At 47.7% G+C, this 16,768-nt stretch overlaps 6 protein-coding genes across 10 annotated transcripts; 3 read left to right on the top strand and 3 right to left on the bottom strand.

Annotated features, from left to right (window-relative positions):
• Positions 1 to 164: 164 nt before the first annotated feature.
• LOC118511524 (transmembrane protein 18) lies at positions 165 to 2,107 on the bottom strand. Its single transcript, XM_036054712.1, has 4 exons — positions 1,685 to 2,107; positions 1,475 to 1,592; positions 1,235 to 1,383; positions 165 to 1,158 (listed from the first exon to the last, which is right to left on the bottom strand). The coding sequence occupies exons 1-4, from the start codon at positions 1,745 to 1,747 to the stop codon at positions 1,042 to 1,044; spliced, it is 447 nt and encodes a 148-aa protein (XP_035910605.1). The 5' UTR covers positions 1,748 to 2,107; the 3' UTR covers positions 165 to 1,041.
• A 324-nt stretch (positions 2,108 to 2,431) lies between these two features.
• LOC118511525 (40S ribosomal protein S24) lies at positions 2,432 to 3,492 on the top strand. Its single transcript, XM_036054714.1, has 2 exons — positions 2,432 to 2,550; positions 2,919 to 3,492. Exon 2 carries the CDS (start codon positions 2,931 to 2,933, stop codon positions 3,321 to 3,323), a length of 393 nt encoding a protein of 130 aa, XP_035910607.1. The 5' UTR covers positions 2,432 to 2,550; positions 2,919 to 2,930; the 3' UTR covers positions 3,324 to 3,492.
• A 12-nt stretch (positions 3,493 to 3,504) lies between these two features.
• On the bottom strand, positions 3,505 to 5,452 carry LOC118511520 (probable ATP-dependent RNA helicase Dbp45A). Its single transcript, XM_036054708.1, has 3 exons — positions 5,230 to 5,452; positions 4,077 to 5,144; positions 3,505 to 3,998 (listed from the first exon to the last, which is right to left on the bottom strand). The coding sequence occupies exons 1-3, from the start codon at positions 5,303 to 5,305 to the stop codon at positions 3,535 to 3,537; spliced, it is 1,608 nt and encodes a 535-aa protein (XP_035910601.1). The 5' UTR covers positions 5,306 to 5,452; the 3' UTR covers positions 3,505 to 3,534.
• A 238-nt stretch (positions 5,453 to 5,690) lies between these two features.
• Positions 5,691 to 7,167, top strand: LOC118511522 (S-methyl-5'-thioadenosine phosphorylase). Its single transcript, XM_036054710.1, has 2 exons — positions 5,691 to 5,895; positions 5,976 to 7,167. Exons 1-2 carry the CDS (start codon positions 5,878 to 5,880, stop codon positions 6,792 to 6,794), a joined length of 837 nt encoding a protein of 278 aa, XP_035910603.1. The 5' UTR covers positions 5,691 to 5,877; the 3' UTR covers positions 6,795 to 7,167.
• Positions 7,132 to 8,859, bottom strand: LOC118511521 (elongation factor Tu). Its single transcript, XM_036054709.1, has 2 exons — positions 8,339 to 8,859; positions 7,132 to 8,283 (listed from the first exon to the last, which is right to left on the bottom strand). Exons 1-2 carry the CDS (start codon positions 8,694 to 8,696, stop codon positions 7,226 to 7,228), a joined length of 1,416 nt encoding a protein of 471 aa, XP_035910602.1. The 5' UTR covers positions 8,697 to 8,859; the 3' UTR covers positions 7,132 to 7,225.
• Positions 8,860 to 9,494: 635 nt separating this feature from the next.
• LOC118511517 (RNA-binding protein spenito) lies at positions 9,495 to 15,294 on the top strand. Of its 5 annotated transcripts, XM_036054701.1 has the most exons (4): positions 9,495 to 9,648; positions 9,953 to 10,017; positions 10,587 to 13,471; positions 13,549 to 15,294. In XM_036054701.1, exon 3 carries the CDS (start codon positions 10,769 to 10,771, stop codon positions 13,172 to 13,174), a length of 2,406 nt encoding a protein of 801 aa, XP_035910594.1. In that variant the 5' UTR covers positions 9,495 to 9,648; positions 9,953 to 10,017; positions 10,587 to 10,768; the 3' UTR covers positions 13,175 to 13,471; positions 13,549 to 15,294. The 5 variants fall into 5 exon arrangements, with proteins under 5 accessions (XP_035910594.1, XP_035910597.1, XP_035910596.1 ...); XM_036054704.1 differs by lacking the exon at positions 9,953 to 10,017; XM_036054703.1 differs by lacking the exons at positions 9,495 to 9,648; positions 9,953 to 10,017 and adding an exon at positions 10,030 to 10,305.
• Positions 15,295 to 16,768: the final 1,474 nt, after the last annotated feature.

Below are 16,768 nucleotides of genomic sequence, written 5' to 3'. Positions count from 1 at the left end.
GCGATGCGTCTCGGTCAAGGGCTCATACAAGGAGTGTTGTCTAAGACGCTTCTTCAAAAAGGAATTCCGTCCAAGGGATCGTCCAACGGTCCAAGTGGTCTTGTCCAAAGATTTCTTCCAAGTTGCCTCTGGCAAGTCAAGATCTGTTCCGCAAACACGCAAGATTAAAATTACATTTCCCTTTTTTTTATTTAGCAATTTTTGATCACCTCACGTGTGCAATTTTCGTTATTGCCGGTTTCACATCCTCGCCATACCGCTATTCGCTTATCTACACACACACACAGGCACGCAAATTGTGGAAACTGTAACCGGGGCCTGACCCTGACGACCACGCAGGAAAATTAATAACAGTGATAAACAATAAGTGATGATCTTTCACCGTGTCAACTAACATTACAAAAAAACACTTTTTTAAAACGTGGACCAGATCCGTTGCATACTGCTTTTTTTTAGCCGTGGAAACACACAATGTTTTATGCTAGCAGGAATATTAATTTTGAATCCGATTTTCTTTCCCTAAGACACGGAACTAATTCAGTTGGTCCTCGCTAGTCCCCGAACATGCGTGCCCGCTGCACACGCGCGTGGTTTAACGCCTTTTTGCACCTATGATTGACTAGGAAGTGATTGCCGCTAAAGAGTTTGGTAGTGGACAAAAACGATGATGTGGTGGTGGTGGTGGTGGTTGGGATTTCCATGGTGACCAGAAGAAAATCGATCACTAAAGTAAGTAAAGCAAAGTACGTCTAGTAGCAAGATTGTGTTGGTGGTGTGTGGCTGATTCAAATTGCGAGTTGCAACTCTTGGGAGAGCTATGCTCTTATACGTTAAACGCCTTAAAACGAACCGCGTAGCTCATAATGCACAAAAATTCTACGTGTCTTAGAGATTTAACGTGATTTTCTTGTGTTCAGCTATAAAACTTACTAGCCCCGCAAACTATCGCGCTCCCACACACACACATCCGGCACCTGTATTGGACGGGGTGGGAGGTTAGTAAAAACGCACAAAGAAGGAAAGGTACACCAGATGCAGTTTTCATTCCTCCTTTTCCTCCTTTAATCGTTGCCTGCTGTTGGATTGTCGGATCTGTTGCTTAAGCTGGGCAGTTTTTAATTTGGCCATCATCTGCGTCGACTGATACAGCCAGCTTCCCTGCAAATGGAGAATGGCACACCGGATCGGTTAGACGGGACGGTAGAAAAATGAAGCCAACATCTGGTTAGCTTACCACCATCAGCATACAGTTGAGCAGTATTGGCACGGAGAACACAACCGATATGAATAAACCCTTATCGTCGAAGTACTGCTGTTTCGAGAAAATCCTCCAATTCAGTGCCGCGTACTCGTTAATGCTTTCGGAAAAGTACACCAGCAGCACTGAAAATGGAAAAGGCCAGCACCGAGGTGTTACACAAGGTTAGCGAACGATCGATCGCGTGTATCGTACGCATTTCGGAAGCACACTTACAGAGGACGAAGAACAGAAACACCTGAAAGTTGCCGTAATTTCTGGTGAGAAGCGCCGTCGATGTGATGCATACGTGAAACGCTATTAACCCAATCAGCCACGGATCGTACCAATCGATCTGCAAAGATTAAAACACACCAAATTAGAGTTCCAGCACAATAAGACCGACGGACGGATTCCCTCCCAGAACACACACACACACACACTTACACTTGCTAGAAAAGTTATAAAGCCTTTTATTTCATTTATCTCGATCCATGTTGGTTCCACCATTGCTACAAGGAACGGCTTTGCACTATCCAAAAACCTGTTTTTGCTAAAATGCTAGCAACAAGCCCCGCTGTCGATTCCTTACTAGGCCCCAGGAACTGTTGCAATTCTCGAGCGCTGTATCAAACCAATGCGAGGAAAGAATGGTACACCGGCAGCTTGTTCCAATGCAAACAAAACAATGCTTTTGCCGATTGACAAATCCTTATGCAGTCAACCCGTTTGCGGTGCGTAAAGCGATGAAAAAATGGGACGAAAAGTTGGTGTAAAATTCTACGTGTTTACGTTTTCACTTCCCATCGCATTTCATTTTTCTCTTTTCGTTCGGCGCCGTGTTGTTTTATTTGTTATTTGTCCGACCAAATGTCAACCACACACGCAAAACTGCCAGCCTCAATTAGTGCGGTGGGTTTATAGGACGTGGTTTAGGACTTGCAAAGAGACAGCAAAACATTGGCATCACCAATTATTGCTGATCGTGAGAAATGTATTGCTTTAAAAAGGTATTTTATGGTGTTTCTACTCGTTATAATTCAAAAGAATTTGTTTTGAACACTTATGGGTCCTAGTTTTGGCATTTTATCTAAAAAAAAAATAAACATTTACCGCTTTGCTTGCAGCGACATCTATTGCCCGAGAACCGAACCTGGGTCAAGATGCATCGAGTGTCGAATTTGTAATGTTGACATTCGAAACACATGGCTGCCAACTGCTGCTCGAGCTGTCAACTTGCCATGTTTCTTTCTTTTCGCTAAAGTGCGTTCACGAAGACGTGTTGCGACTTTGGATTTAGTCCGCAAATAAAGGTGTTTATCGTGTTCCATTCACCCCGAAATGCATCACAAATCGCTGGAGAACAGTCCAACCGGCTGGCCACAGAAAGAACCGGTGGATTCGTGTCGCGGTTCAGTCAAAATGATTGCAAAGTTGGTTGACGGCTTGACGATGGAACGTGTGTAGTGAGGTTATGGTTTCAATATGTATACCCGCTGGCGGTAGCGGTATCACCAGCACCAGCAGGAGCACCAGCAACCTGCCCCACATCAAGCGGATTTTTCCCATCGCCGTCACCACCGTCTATGCCGCTTGACTGAATCGCGATCAACGATGCTTGCCGGTGTGCGTGCCCATCCGCGACCAATCTAACGGCAATTTCGTTTTGTGTTCCTTTTAGAACAATCCCAAGATGAGCACTGCAACGATTCGTACCCGTCGCTACATGAGCAACCGGCTGCTGTGCCGCAAGCAGATGATCTGCGACGTCCTGCACCCCGGTCTGGCGTCGGTCCCGAAGAAGGAGATCCGCGAGAAGCTGGCCGTTATGTACAAAACGTCCCCCGATGTGGTGTTCGTGTTCGGTTTCCGCACCAACTTCGGTGGCGGCAAATCGACCGGTTTCGCGCTGATCTACGACACCCTCGACCACGCCAAGAAGTTCGAACCCAAGCACCGTCTCGGCCGCCACGGACTGTACGAGAAGAAGAAGATGACTCGCAAGCAGCGCAAGGAACGCAAGAACCGTATGAAGAAGGTGCGCGGTACGAAGAAGTCCAAGGTTGGACAGGCCGCCAAGAAGTAAGACGGCCGGATAGCAGCGAGTGTCGGGGATCGGTCCGCGTGTTTTAAGTTTATATGGTTTGGTTTCTCTTGTGCGGATGAAATTATGAAAAAAGCATTCCGCTCGAAAGGAATGAGAATATAAGCAACAATACCATGTAAGGAGAAACACCGGCGTACCATACAGTGAATGGAAGTTTTTCTTTTGTGTTGTTTAGTGCGAAAAATCAGCTTTATTTGGCCAGTTTGGATTTCTTCTTCACAAGAAGCACCCTCTTGTCCTTGTTGGCTGTTGTGCCCCGAGCTTTCTTCTTGCCTTCCGGTGGTTCCGTTTTGTGCTTTTCGATCAGTTCGTTCAGCTTCTCGGGTGCGATGAACTTTCGCTTCTTGAACTTCTTATCGGCAGCGGCCGCCTGGAACCGGGAATCGCCCGTCACGGATGGGCTAGCGATTGTTTGTTTGTCCCGCCGGCGTCGCTCTTCATTTTCCTGCCGCAAACGTTCCCGTCGTGCCTGATCGCGCTCCTTCATCTCCTCCTTCCACTTGGCTTCCATTGCGTCCGGATCGAGCCCGTCCTGTATCCAGCGCAAGCGACGATATTTGTGCTGCCGTTCGTCGAAATCCTTGTTGTCCAGGTTCATTTCCGCTTCGGCTCGTGCCACCTTCACCTGCATGAATATACGCTGCACGAGACGATCTGGAGTATGGAGAAGAAACGGTAGAAAACTAGAATTAGAGTCTTCCCACCGAGATGCCATCTTTCCCCCTCACTTACCATCAACGGAATACTCGGTCAGCTTCGTATTGATGAGTCCTTCAATTTCTCCCAGCGCCTCCAGATCGCGCGGAAAGCGTAGAATCGATATCGCCATCCCAGAACGTCCGGCGCGTGCCGTACGCCCGACACGGTGAATGTATTCGATCGGTTTCTTCGGCAACCGATGGTTCATCACGAGCTGTACGTCGTGTATGTCGAGCCCACGGCTGGCCACATCGGTTGCGATCATAATGCGCACGTGCTTCGATTTGAATTTGTTGAGCGCCGCCACACGTTCCCTCTGCCGCAGAAATCCGTGCAAACACACGTTGTCGAACCCGAACGAGTTCAGCGACATGGACAGAATTTGGCAATCTTTCTTGGAGTTGGTAAAGATCATAATGCTTGCATCGTCCGTTTCCTCCCTATACTTGCGCAACGCTTCCACTAGCACGGTGTCACGATCGTAATCGGCACAGAGCAGATAACGCTGGTCGAGCGTTTCTACCGTCGCTACCTGCGACTGTTCCGACCATTCGAACACATCGTCCGCGATCGGGAACACTATCGACGTCTTGAGAAAATCTTTCAGCGTGGCCGAGAAGAACAAATTCTGCCGCTTTGCCGGCAGGAAACGATTGATAACTTGCAAATCTTCATCGAAGCTACCACTTAGCATACGGTCCGCTTCGTCCACTACCAGAAACTGAAGGGCAGCGAACGAATACGTATTGCAACCGGTCAGATGGTCCGATAATCGTCCCGGCATAGCCACAACAATGTGTGGACGTTTCTGTAGCTGCTGACTTTCTATCAGATGGTCCGTTCCGCCGGTTACCACACAAACACGCGCGTTCATCGGTTGTCCGGCGACGATAAACTGTTCCGCAATCTGGTGCGCCAGTTCGTGGGTCGGTGTGAGTACGAGCGCAAAGTTGGCCGTCGGTTCTTCGCTAAGCTTCTGTAGGATTGGCAAAGCGAAGGCAAACGTTTTGCCGGAACCAGTTTTGGCTGCACCGATGCAGTCCTGTCCCTGGAGGATGCGAGGGATACATTCCACCTGAATCGGTGTCGGCCGGCGTAGTCCTGAAAGCAGAGGCATTGGATGAGGATCGGCAGAATTCGGATGGAAATTTCGAGAGAATCTTTCCCGCAAGTAAACAGAACATACCTAGCTTTTCCGTTTGCCGTGTTATCCAGTATGTTAAACCGAGGTCAGCAAACGTTTTATCCGTCCACAGACTCATGTTTTAAACCCTTACTACTGGTTGGTAATCATGAATGCAATGGAATTAAACAATTTTTTATTTGCAGAACCAGTTTGAATTGTACGCGCGTGTGCTGCAACAAAACATTTGTAGAAACGTCATGCAGGGCGCCTGCTGATTTGACAACTGCCGTAGCTGTCACAACATTATGCAGCGACTACACGGATTGCATACATTTTCCGGCTTTTTATTTTTAATAATTATTTCCATTTTGATCGCGCTACGTATGTAAATCGGAGTGCATTATTCATGCCGATTTGTTTTTTGCAATTTATTCTCCTTATAATGCACATCTGCGGTTTAACTTTTAATATTAAATTTTATTGGAAAACATCAATTGAGCCAGAATGTGGCCGTGTAAACGCGCCTTAAATTTTCAGAACTTTTTGTCTCATTGGCCGAGTAGTTTGTGCGTGTAGAACGTAAACTGATAAGATTGGAAGCGCACGTCGTGATTTCGGTAGAGTGATAAAACAAAGAGCTAGCAAATCGGAGCCAGCGAACGAACTAACGAGCGGTGCATTTAAGCCATTACAACATTCCAGTACAAGATGGCCACCAAGGTGAAGGTAAGTAGCTATTCATGAACCCCGAAATGCGGCATGCACTAACGCACCCCGGTTACGTTCTTTACTAAACACACGCACAGATTGGCATTATCGGAGGATCCGGGTTGGACGACAGTCAGATTATTGAGAATCGTTCCGAACGCGTGGTAAACACACATTTCGGCATACCGTCCGATGTGCTTATCGAGGGCAAGATTGCCGGCGTTGACTGTGTGCTGCTGGCACGCCACGGAAGAAATCATTCGATTATGCCCTCGAACGTAAACTATCGGGCCAACATTTGGGCACTGAAAACGCTCGGCTGCACGCATGTGATCGTGTCGACGGCAACCGGTTCGCTGAAGGAAGAGATACACCCGGGCGATATCGTGATTCCGGACAACTTTATCGACCGCACAACGAAGCGCGTGCAAACGTTTTACGACGGCAATGAGCTGCTGTCGGGCGTGTGTCACATCCCGATGGAACCGGCGTTCTGCAACCGTACGCGCGATGTGCTGATCGAGACGGCCCGCGGCATAGGGCTCGGTGTGCACGAGAAGGGCACGGTGGTGACGATTGAGGGGCCACGTTTTTCAAGCAAAGCGGAAAGCAACCTGTTCCGCCAGTGGGGTGCCGATCTGGTTAACATGACGCTCGTACCGGAGGTGGTGTTGGCGAAGGAGGCTGGCCTCTGCTATGCCGCGATTGCCATGGCGACCGATTACGATTGCTGGAGAGAGACGGGTGAGGACGTGAATGTGGCGGATGTGTTGGCAACGTTTAAGAAGAACGTAACCAAGGTAACGGATCTGATTATTAACGCCATACCGAAGGTGGCGGCACTCGATTGGACGGATACGATCGAAGAGCTGGGGAAGACGGTCAACACCAGCATTATGCTGCCGCACTCTAACTAAATATGCTCAGAACACACCAAATGTATGCCGTACACAGAGGACGAATAATGCTCGAGCTCGATCTTACTCAGACGCCACTGTCCAGGAATTCATGTTGATGATGATCACCTCAAGACCAGGGGGAAGCGGAAAGGTAGCTGATGTCGGAAGTAAACGGGAAGACGGGGGAAAACCAATCGTATGCCTAGTCAATTGCAATCTTTCTCTGCCATAAGTTCCGACCCGGTACAGGCGCAGGAGGGCCCTCTGTGAAAGCCTGTGCTTATTTTCAAATGGAAAGCAATACAAACAATCCCCTTTCAAGCACAAAACATAAGTATGAATATCTCGCAGTATGTGCAGTGTTTCGAATAATAAATCATTTTTAAAGGCATTTTTTATTTTACTGTTCTCTCTCTCTCTCGCTTACTACTACCATGCCATTAAACCAATTAACAGTTTTCTAGCTCCAGCTTGATCAGTTTCTTCTGTGGTAGGTTGACCGGATTCAGCACCTTGGTCACTAGCCCGGTCGCAACGGTTTTACCATTCTCGCGCACGGTAAACGATTGTCCACAGGACATGACCATTTTCCGCAGCAACGTCAGCTTTATGGCGCCATGATCACCCGGCATGAGCATATCCTGTCCGACCAGGTCCACCCGGCATGGGACGTTCCACGTTTTGCTAAACAGCTGCTGAATGTACTTGGACGTTAGCGGTTTCGAGCGGCCTCCTTCGTTTTTGGCCAGCAGGTACATCGATGCATCGAAATGGTTCGAAACACGCTCACTTCCGGCAGCACACAACAGCATACCGCGCTGGACAGTTTGCAGCTTTACGCCTCGCAACAGGGTCCCGATGTTGTCTCCTGCCTTTGCTTCATTTACGTCCTTTTTGAAAACCTGCATACCACCGACGGTGGTACGTATCTCCTCGTCAAAGCCCAGCAGCTCCGCCTCGTCGTTTTTGCGCATCATACCGCGGGCCAGTGTTCCCACCACAACCGTACCGCGACCGGGCACAGTAAATGCATTATCGATTGGTAGCAGAAATGGGGAGCTTAAGTCTCGCGTTGGTGTGGGAATGTACGAATCGATCGCATCCAAGAGCTTCCGTATGGACGGTTCCCCCAGTTCCGTTTGATCGCCTTGCAGAGCGAGCAGTGCCGAACCCACGATTATCGGACTTTCCACACCATCGAAGCCAAAGTCGCTCAACAGCTCGCGAAGCTCTATCTCCACCAGCTCCAGCACTTCGTTATCAACCTGATCCGCTTTGTTGATGAACACGACGATCTTGCTGACGCCAACTTGGCGGGCTAGAAGCAGATGTTCCCGTGTTTGTGGCATTTGACCGTCGGTGGCTGCCACGACCAGTATCGCACCGTCCATTTGGGATGCACCGGAGATCATGTTCTTCACGTAATCCGCATGGCCCGGACAGTCGGTGTGAGCGTAGTGCCGCTTGCTCGTTTTGTACCCGATGTGTGCGGCGTTAATGGTTATACCTGCAACAATTGAACCATTAGAAAATGTATGCTTGCGCGCTATCTACACACCAACCTCTAGCTTTTTCTTCGGGCGCTCGATCGATCTGATCGTACGAAACGAAGCTGGTGTTGCCATCCTTCGATAGCACCTTTGTGATTGCCGCCGTGAGTGTCGTTTTGCCATGATCCACATGGCCGATTGTACCAACGTTACAATGTTCTTCGTCTTGCGGTGCTTTCCCTTTACCACTAGCAGTTCCGGAGCTTAATGTTCTTTGAATCCACCAACTGTGTCCACTAGCTAAAACACCACCGGCACAGGGCTGTGATGCAATTCTATGCAAACGAGGACTTATCGTGGATTGAAGGCATCTTTTACCTAACTGAGATATTCTGTGACCCCATAGGAACCTTCCTACTGCCAAAGCCATTTTGACCGACGATCGTAAAGTAAGACTAGAACCGGTACAGATTTTGGTGCCCAAAAATTATTGTACCATTTCAATTGTTTTGTTCGGCAACGAAACGGAAAACAATTGCAGCACACAGTTCACTTTATTTAGAACAAAAAAACGATAGCAAATTTGACATTTTCTGGCCGCATAGTGGAATAGGCGTTGATTTGAAACACAAAAGAACTGGTATCAAATCATGTTCCGTCTCTCACCCATAAAAGCAATTTAATTTCAAGAGTTCATGAACATTAAGATTTGTTTTAAGAACTAGAAAAAGCATTTTATTCGCAAAAATGCTTACCGTGTTTTAAGGAACCCAACCAAGGTATGTAGATATAGAAGGTAGAGTTGTTTAGAGCAAATTGACATTTCTCGAACTGACATAACAGTTCCGTGGTGATCAAGGGGAAGGGTATTGAGAAGAGTGACGGCAGCGTCGGAGGAGGCGCCGGTGGTGGTATCGCTTGCGATTTTTTGACGAAAAATGCAACCAAATATCGTCAATCCTCTGTGGGACAACATTTGATATGCGAAGATGACCCATAAATTAGCGAAATTGCTCAAGGAACTGAGAATCGAGGCTGTTTGTTTATGTTGGTAGCCTTTTACCATATGTTTTTGTAAACAAACTCTGACATAACTCGACTAAAATGTCGCCCTGTCAAATCGATAAAAATCCACCTTCTAAATACATACACCTTGAACCCAACTGTTAAACCCCGCTAGCTGTCATTTCAAATGACCGCATACGTGTCACCGTGTCGGCTGCTGATGCCGCGACGCTGTCAACGCTCACTTCGATTCGAGCCGTCAAAGTGGGCGGAAGCAAGTTGGTGGTTGCTCTTTGCGGGACTGTGCTTTTTGCTGTGAGTGATTAAAAACGCATCGGGAATCAATTTTCTTCACACGACAACTGAATCAACGCGGAGTGAGTACATATGATCTTTACCCCAATGGTGTGATGTGTAGCTATTGTAAAGTAATTAAAATGGAAGATTCTGGGTCCACCGGAAAGGAGTCTCTGTGTGGTGATATCGTGAGTTAAGATGGCTGCCCAGCAAAGAATAGAGAGAGTCGATGGCTTTCTTCCGCGCAGTGCACACACATTTTTCCAACTGTTTTCCACCTCCAAACTTGGGAGCTTGGTGTAAAAAGTTGTCGGTAGATCGAAGAAAGTGTCTTTGTTTTGTAGTATTTTATAATCATTTGCTAAAAAAGTTATATTTTTGAAGCGTATTTTATCTAGAAAAAAACTGTAGCTGCTGCTAGCAGGGTGAATGTGTATATGTGTGTGCGTGTGAGTATGCAGAACGATTTTAATTGATTTCGTCTCAATACACGAGACATATTTGTGCGTGAGGTTTTGCGAAAAGTGTTACATTTGTTAATGCTGGTGTTAAATAGTGGGATTTTGTAGTCTATTGTGTGCCCGGTGCTTGGTAGCGTATCGAAAGGAGTGCATTCAGAAGCAGTGAAAAAAGACGCCATTTTGTAATGACGATGCGTTGTACCGCAGTTATGGCTGTGTGTGCGCGAGAAACGTTCCATAGTGTGCGTGTGGTGTCTTGCTAGGAGTTTTCATAGTGTGAGTTTGTGTGTGAAATGTGAGTGGTGGTGTATGTGAATTTTGGAAAAGTAAGGAATGAAAGTGCCGCCGCCACACTTGGAGAAGAGAAAATCCAATCGAAGAACATTCGAGCGATAAATCGAGGTTTTATTGTATGTCGAAGCGAATGCGATGTTTCGGAAAGGTTTAAATGATTGTTTCGCATTACATGAGTAACAATGTATCTCCTGTTGTCGTATTTACCACAGAAATCGCTCCTTACTGACCGTACAAAACGTTAAATTTGTTCTTCCTTTTAGGTACATTTTTATCTCCGTCACATTCATCATTAAACATCTACCGCGCAACTGCAAAAAACCTTCGACGACTGTCTCACGTACTGCTACTGGCTGCGTATCGCCACACCCCTTCTCGTTCGTCCGCCGCTTCCTTAACAAACAAATCATCAAACTGGCAAAAGTTACCTTTGACACGACGGCTCATGAGTAGCATTCGGTCCAGTGAGCGAGATCGTATTACTGTGAAGATTCATAACATGAAACGTAGCGCATCGCGCGAATCTCCACCCAGATCAAAGCGACGCAGCAGTATTGGCCGTTACGACGACAGCTCCGACGAACGAGTAACCCCCGACAGAATGCGACGACGTGTGGCCCGCTCTCCCAGCCCTCGGGCACGCTATGCTTCACCGCACCGTGACGAGTACAGCTCGTCCCGCAGCCGGGCCGACATTGGCAGTAGCGGCGGCGGTGGCGGTGGCGTTGACCGATACACGTACAAGGTGCTCTGCGTAAGCGCCATCCACCCGAAAGCGTCGGAAGAGTTCATCAAGGAAACGCTGTACCGCGAGTACAAGAAGTTTGGCGATTTTAGCATTCGCATTTCGCACGATTTAGACGAACGGTTGGCTTACGTGTGCTTCCGCACGCCAGAGGATGCCCGTGAAGCGAAGCATGCCAAGTCGCGCATCATACTTCACGATAAGGTAGCGCTGGTTGAGCCGGTGTATGAGTCATCCAAGACGGAATCGTACCGTCGGCCACGTTCGGCTTCACCGTCCGAGTACGATCGCCACTACTATGCGCGATCGCCGGGCGTTCCACCGCCGGATCGTCGTCGTCCACCGGAGCATCATCCGTACGATGGGTATGGACCACCGCCCGGTGGCCGTATGCATCATCCCGATTTCAGACCACCAATGCATCACGATTACTTGCCGCGCGGACCACCGATGCATCATCATGGTCCGCCGCACCTGCATCCGGGGCCACCGCACCATCACTACATGCCACGACCGTACATGCCCAGACCGCGGGCACCGTTTGAGAAGCCGGAAAACAAAAAGGACAAATTCCCCAACTATCTGCATCACATCCAGCCGGAAGATGATCCACTCGCTACGCGCACTTTGTTTGCGGGCAATTTGGAAATTAACATCTCGGACGAAGAGCTGCGCCGCATCTTCGGAAAGTACGGGATGGTGGAAGATATTGACATTAAGCGTCCTGCACCGGGCACGGGCAATGCGTTCGCATTCGTTCGCTACCAAACGCTCGATATGGCGCACCGTGCAAAGGTGGAACTTTCGGGGCAGTACATCGGCAAATTCCAGTGCAAGATTGGGTACGGTAAAGCGACACCAACAACACGCATCTGGGTGGGAGGACTCGGCGCCTGGACTTCGGTGACCCAGCTCGAGCGTGAATTTGATCGGTTCGGAGCAATTAAAAAGATTGAGTACGCAAAGGGTGACAGCCAGGCGTACATTTTGTACGATTCGATCGATGCAGCGACGGCGGCAGTCAAGGAAATGCGTGGTTTTGCACTGGGCGGACCGGAACGACGCATTCGGATCGATTTCGCCGATAACGGGACGGCACCCCCATTCCCCAAGCGTCCGTTCGAGGAGGGTGGTGCGGCCGGTGGTGAATATCGTCGCGTACCGGAGTACGAGTATCCCGAGGGTGCTCCGCCGTACGATGACGTGCCACCGGGTTACGGTGGTGGTGGTTACGGGGCGCGTTCCTTCCGTGGGCGCGGCAGTGGTGCCGGTGGTGGCGGTAGCGGTGGTTACCGTGGGCGCGGTGGTGGCAGTGGAAGCTTCCGCGGTGGCTTCCACCACGAAGGGCACCGACCGGCCGGAGGAGCCGGCGGTCCACCACACCATGGACCGGGCGGAGAGGAGGAATGGCGCCGCCCGGCGGGTGGTGCTGGTGAAGCGGGCGAGTATGATCAGCGACGCCGTTCGGGTTCGCGCGAGCCGGGTGGTATCGATCGGTCACGTTCCCGGTCACCCCGTCGCCGCAGTCCAGCCGATTCCGATTCGGATTCTTCGACACGGCGCAATGGTGTGCTGACGGGCGCCCGGACACTTTCGGAGGTGGCACGAAAGTCGAGCACCGTCTGGCAGGGTGCGCTTATACTGAAGAGCTCGCTCTTCCCGGCCAAATTCCACCTGACCGATGGAGACGCAGACATTGTCGATGGGCTGATGAAGGACGAGGATGGTAAGCACCATCTGCGCATTACGCAGCGTTTGCGGCTCGATCAACCAAAGCTGGAAGATGTGCAGAAGCGCATTTCGACCTCCTCCTCGCATGCCATCTTCCTCGGGTTGCCCGGCTCTTCCAGCCCGTCCGTATCGTCTGATGATGCAAGCGTGCAGACGCGCCCGCTGCGCAACTTGGTCACGTACCTAAAGCAGAAGGAAGCAGCCGGCGTCATTTCGCTGCTGAACAAGGAAACGGAAGCGACGGGCGTACTCTACACGTTCCCGCCCTGCGAGTTCTCGACCGAGCTGCTCAAGCGCACCTGTCACACGCTGACGGAGGAGGGTCTGAAGGAGGATCACCTAGTGATTGTGGTTGTGCGTGGTGGGACCGCCTAGGAGCGGGAGGATGATTCTGACGATCACGACGGCCCACCGACGGATCTGAAGAAGAAAAAGTGTAAGAAAAATGCAAGCAAAACCAGTAAGAAGGTAGATAAGCAGCAACCACCACCCTCAGCATTATCATCGTCTACCGAGTAAAGCAAAACAAAACAAAACAAACAAACAAACAAACAAAATTGGGACGCAAAGCAGAAAACGACGACACGCTCTGCTGGAATATTTATAGTTGACTAAGAAGAATCTTTTTTTTTACCTCTACGCTGCTCTCCCGTTAAGTGTAAGCTGCTGTGGGTAAGTTAGCATTCTATAAAAAGCAATGAACTGAAATGTGGCATCCAACTAATGGTATTGATGTTTTATCGTTTTAGGTTGTCATCATCCCAGCAGGAGCAGGACCCACTGGAGAAAGAGAGGGAGAGAGAGAGAGCTTAACGGATTTTACTTGATGCTTAGAGCTACGCGATATGCGCGTATCGATTATATAGTTTGCGCTTTTGTTTTACGTTCATATAACAAAAAACACATGAAGATTTGCTACTTTTGTGCACCAATAATTGCTATTGATGCCGCGAGTAACGAAGAACTGTATTATAAACTCTTACGACGTAATATATATATACATAACAATAATAATCTACAACCATCGTAAGTACACATGCTCATCTCATCTCACGTCTGGTGTGTGTGTGTGTGTGCGGCGGCGCGTGTCTCATCACAACGGGAAGGCAGGGGGGGCGAGCTGCTGCACCTCATCATTATATGAACATAAAACTCTTTTACCACAAACGAGTGTGTCGTACATCATATTGTTTGGTTTTGTTAGGGGGGAAGGCGAGTGTGTGTGTGTGATCATCATAGTGGAACAGGAAAGCGATATGTGAGTTTTGCGGGGGCCGCACGCGTGTTCACAAGTGGTGCGTGTTTATCGCTCCCCCAACCCCCTCTCTGCGTTATTTGTTGCCACCGGTGTAAGTTCGTGCGTGAATATTTGTGCATGTGTGTGTGTACGGCGAGTGTGTTTTTACCCTGTGCGAAGTGAGGCGCGCGCGAGAGTAGCAAAAGAGAATTAGCTTTTTGGTCAGTTTTAAATCACCTGTTTCGCAACTTTCATTTCATAAGGTCTGGGAAAAGATCAGGATAGTCCATCGTGTCACAAGTGGCCAGGGTTGGAAATTTTCTGGAGAACAGTTGTGTGAGGTATCGTTTGCAATTGATTTTCGGATATTTTATTAGAGGGAAACAGCGGCGGAAAATCGAGCTCGTAATAGTGCATTAAAATGTACAAGCAACAAAAGAATTTCGTTAAATATGTTCTTTTATTAAACAAATTTGTTGTGTATCTCCTTTCTCTACCGCTAAACAACTCGACGAAATAACTTTGTTTTAAAATTATTCAGATTATATATGCTATCTACATTCCGTGTTCATCTATACCTAGCCCCGCTCCCGAGTAATGTATCTGATCAACTGCAAACTGGAAACACGACTATGATTATACGATCCTTTTGTCTTGCTATCTAGACTAATGAAAGGTGTTTTTTCTCTCTGCTAAGACCATCCGGTGTTAGTTTCTTCTCACAGTAAATGTTTTGTTTGTGTAATGTGAAGCGGGAAAGGCCTCAGCCGATAAGTTTATTTATGAATATCATCAATATCAACTTGTGACTTTAGTAACGATGAAGTAGTATAATATAAAGATATATCCCCCCCGCCCGTTAGAAAACATGTCTAACGCGCTACATATGCGGTACCATCAGACGGATGGAGCAAAAGTTGTTCATTGCAGCACAGTTTAAATGATAATACAAATAAAAATTACTAACTTTGACAAAGGCAAAGGACACGCAGCAAGCGCAACGAGAGAGGAACGAAAGGAATGGCGTGCACAAGTGATGAACATACGCAGCAAGATACTTATATGATGCAGACACATATAACTGACAGGAGCAAACGTGCAAAACACACAGAGACTAAAGCTTTTTTTCTGGGGCACGAATATAACAATTCTATTGCATTATGATGGTGTAAGTGTGTAAGAAGTCAATGCATGCATAGAAAGAGCGCGCGACGCATCTCTAGAGATAATAAATAATAAACATACATTTAATCGAGTATAATGGTGTGTGGATTGTGCCGTCGTGTGCTTACATGTGGTGAAAATAGAACAGCAACAACTGGCAATTGCAAGAAGTAGGGAGGTGAAAAAAAAGGTGGCTTCAACAAACAACCCAGTGTCTGTGTCGTATTTGTGATTTAATGTTTTCAGTGAAGTTTTTATTTTTTTATCTTTCCTATTTGATTCGTCTCGTACAACTGCCTAAACCTTTGATTGATCCGGGTCCCTATTAATTTGTTAGTTAGGGGAAAAATGTCCCGGAGAAGTGAAGCACCAGTTACGGTTAATTTATTGAAATTGATTTAAAGGTTTTGAGTTGTAAAATGTACCATAATATTCAGCTCAGCTTAACACGGATAGTTTAAGGCAGTGGACTCAGTGGTAGTGGTATAGAGGCTAGGCTAGCAATCACAGCAGATAGTCCGAAATTTAATCTACTCAATCTAAAGTATGGTGCTTTACTACAAGAGTGTTGCCAGTTCTTCAGTTCCAGTTAGCTCCAAAATCCAAAGTGCAGTTTTTTTTGCTAGCTCTGCGTGGTGTGTTTCAGTTTACGTTTATTCCTTCAAACCTCCAGAGCTGTTGTTTGCGTGTTGTTTAAGGCCCAGTGATAAGTTTTTGGGTAGAATGTTAAGCTGGTTGAAAATGGTGCGGCGGCGGCCCCGTTCGTGAGAATTGTTCAGTTCAGTTTATCGAGATTGGATGTGAAGATAATGTATATGTATATATAGATAAAAATATCCGAAAGCCATATCATGAATTGCAGTTGGTTTGTTGTGTGCTATATTGTGTTCCGTGAGTGTGTGTGTGTTTTTGATTATCTCTGCAAATCAATTCTTTATGGTGATCTTTTTGTGGTGGAGTTGTTGAGATAATAGGGTAGAGAAGTAGTTCTTAAATTACTTTTGCTATGCAATTTTGTCGAATCCTTTGCGTCCCCTTTTGGTGTGTCAATCGCTTAAAGACAGTTCATTATGACTGCATTTGTTTGGCAGGAAATAACCCTGCAGAGGCCTACACTTGTAATAAGCCTTTTCTACCTCAACAGTCCAAGGAGTTTCATGCTAAATTGTACGAATGTATCACCCAATTCCCCCAATCTTGTGTGTGAGCGATTGACTATAGACCTCGAAGTGCAGTGATTTGTTTATAGGAAAAGTTATCCTGCGACGTACGGATCTTCGGATCGTGTACTACAGTTGTTCCAATTGAATGTGTATGATTAGTTGCGCATGAAGAGACGATCAAGGTGAGGTGTGTTTTATCGTGTTATGGTGCGGTGAAGTTGAAAGAAACGTTTCGTTCTATTGCCCAGCTCTTCTGTGCCACGTTGCCAACATATTCTTGTGTTTTGTTGTGTGCTTTCGATGATGCGTTGTTTCTGGCGAAAAGAGTGTCTGCGGCGAGCGCATTTATGTAGTTTTCCAAAGCCCTCCAAAGGATGGGAAGAGGACGGGAAGTTGATGTTTTCG

The sequence above is a fragment of the Anopheles stephensi genome, chromosome 3 (assembly GCF_013141755.1).
Source record: "Anopheles stephensi strain Indian chromosome 3, UCI_ANSTEP_V1.0, whole genome shotgun sequence".
Lineage (NCBI taxonomy): Eukaryota > Metazoa > Arthropoda > Insecta > Diptera > Culicidae > Anopheles > Anopheles stephensi.
The sequence above is the reverse complement of the archived record's forward strand: the minus strand, read 5'-3'. Positions and strand labels throughout refer to the sequence as shown.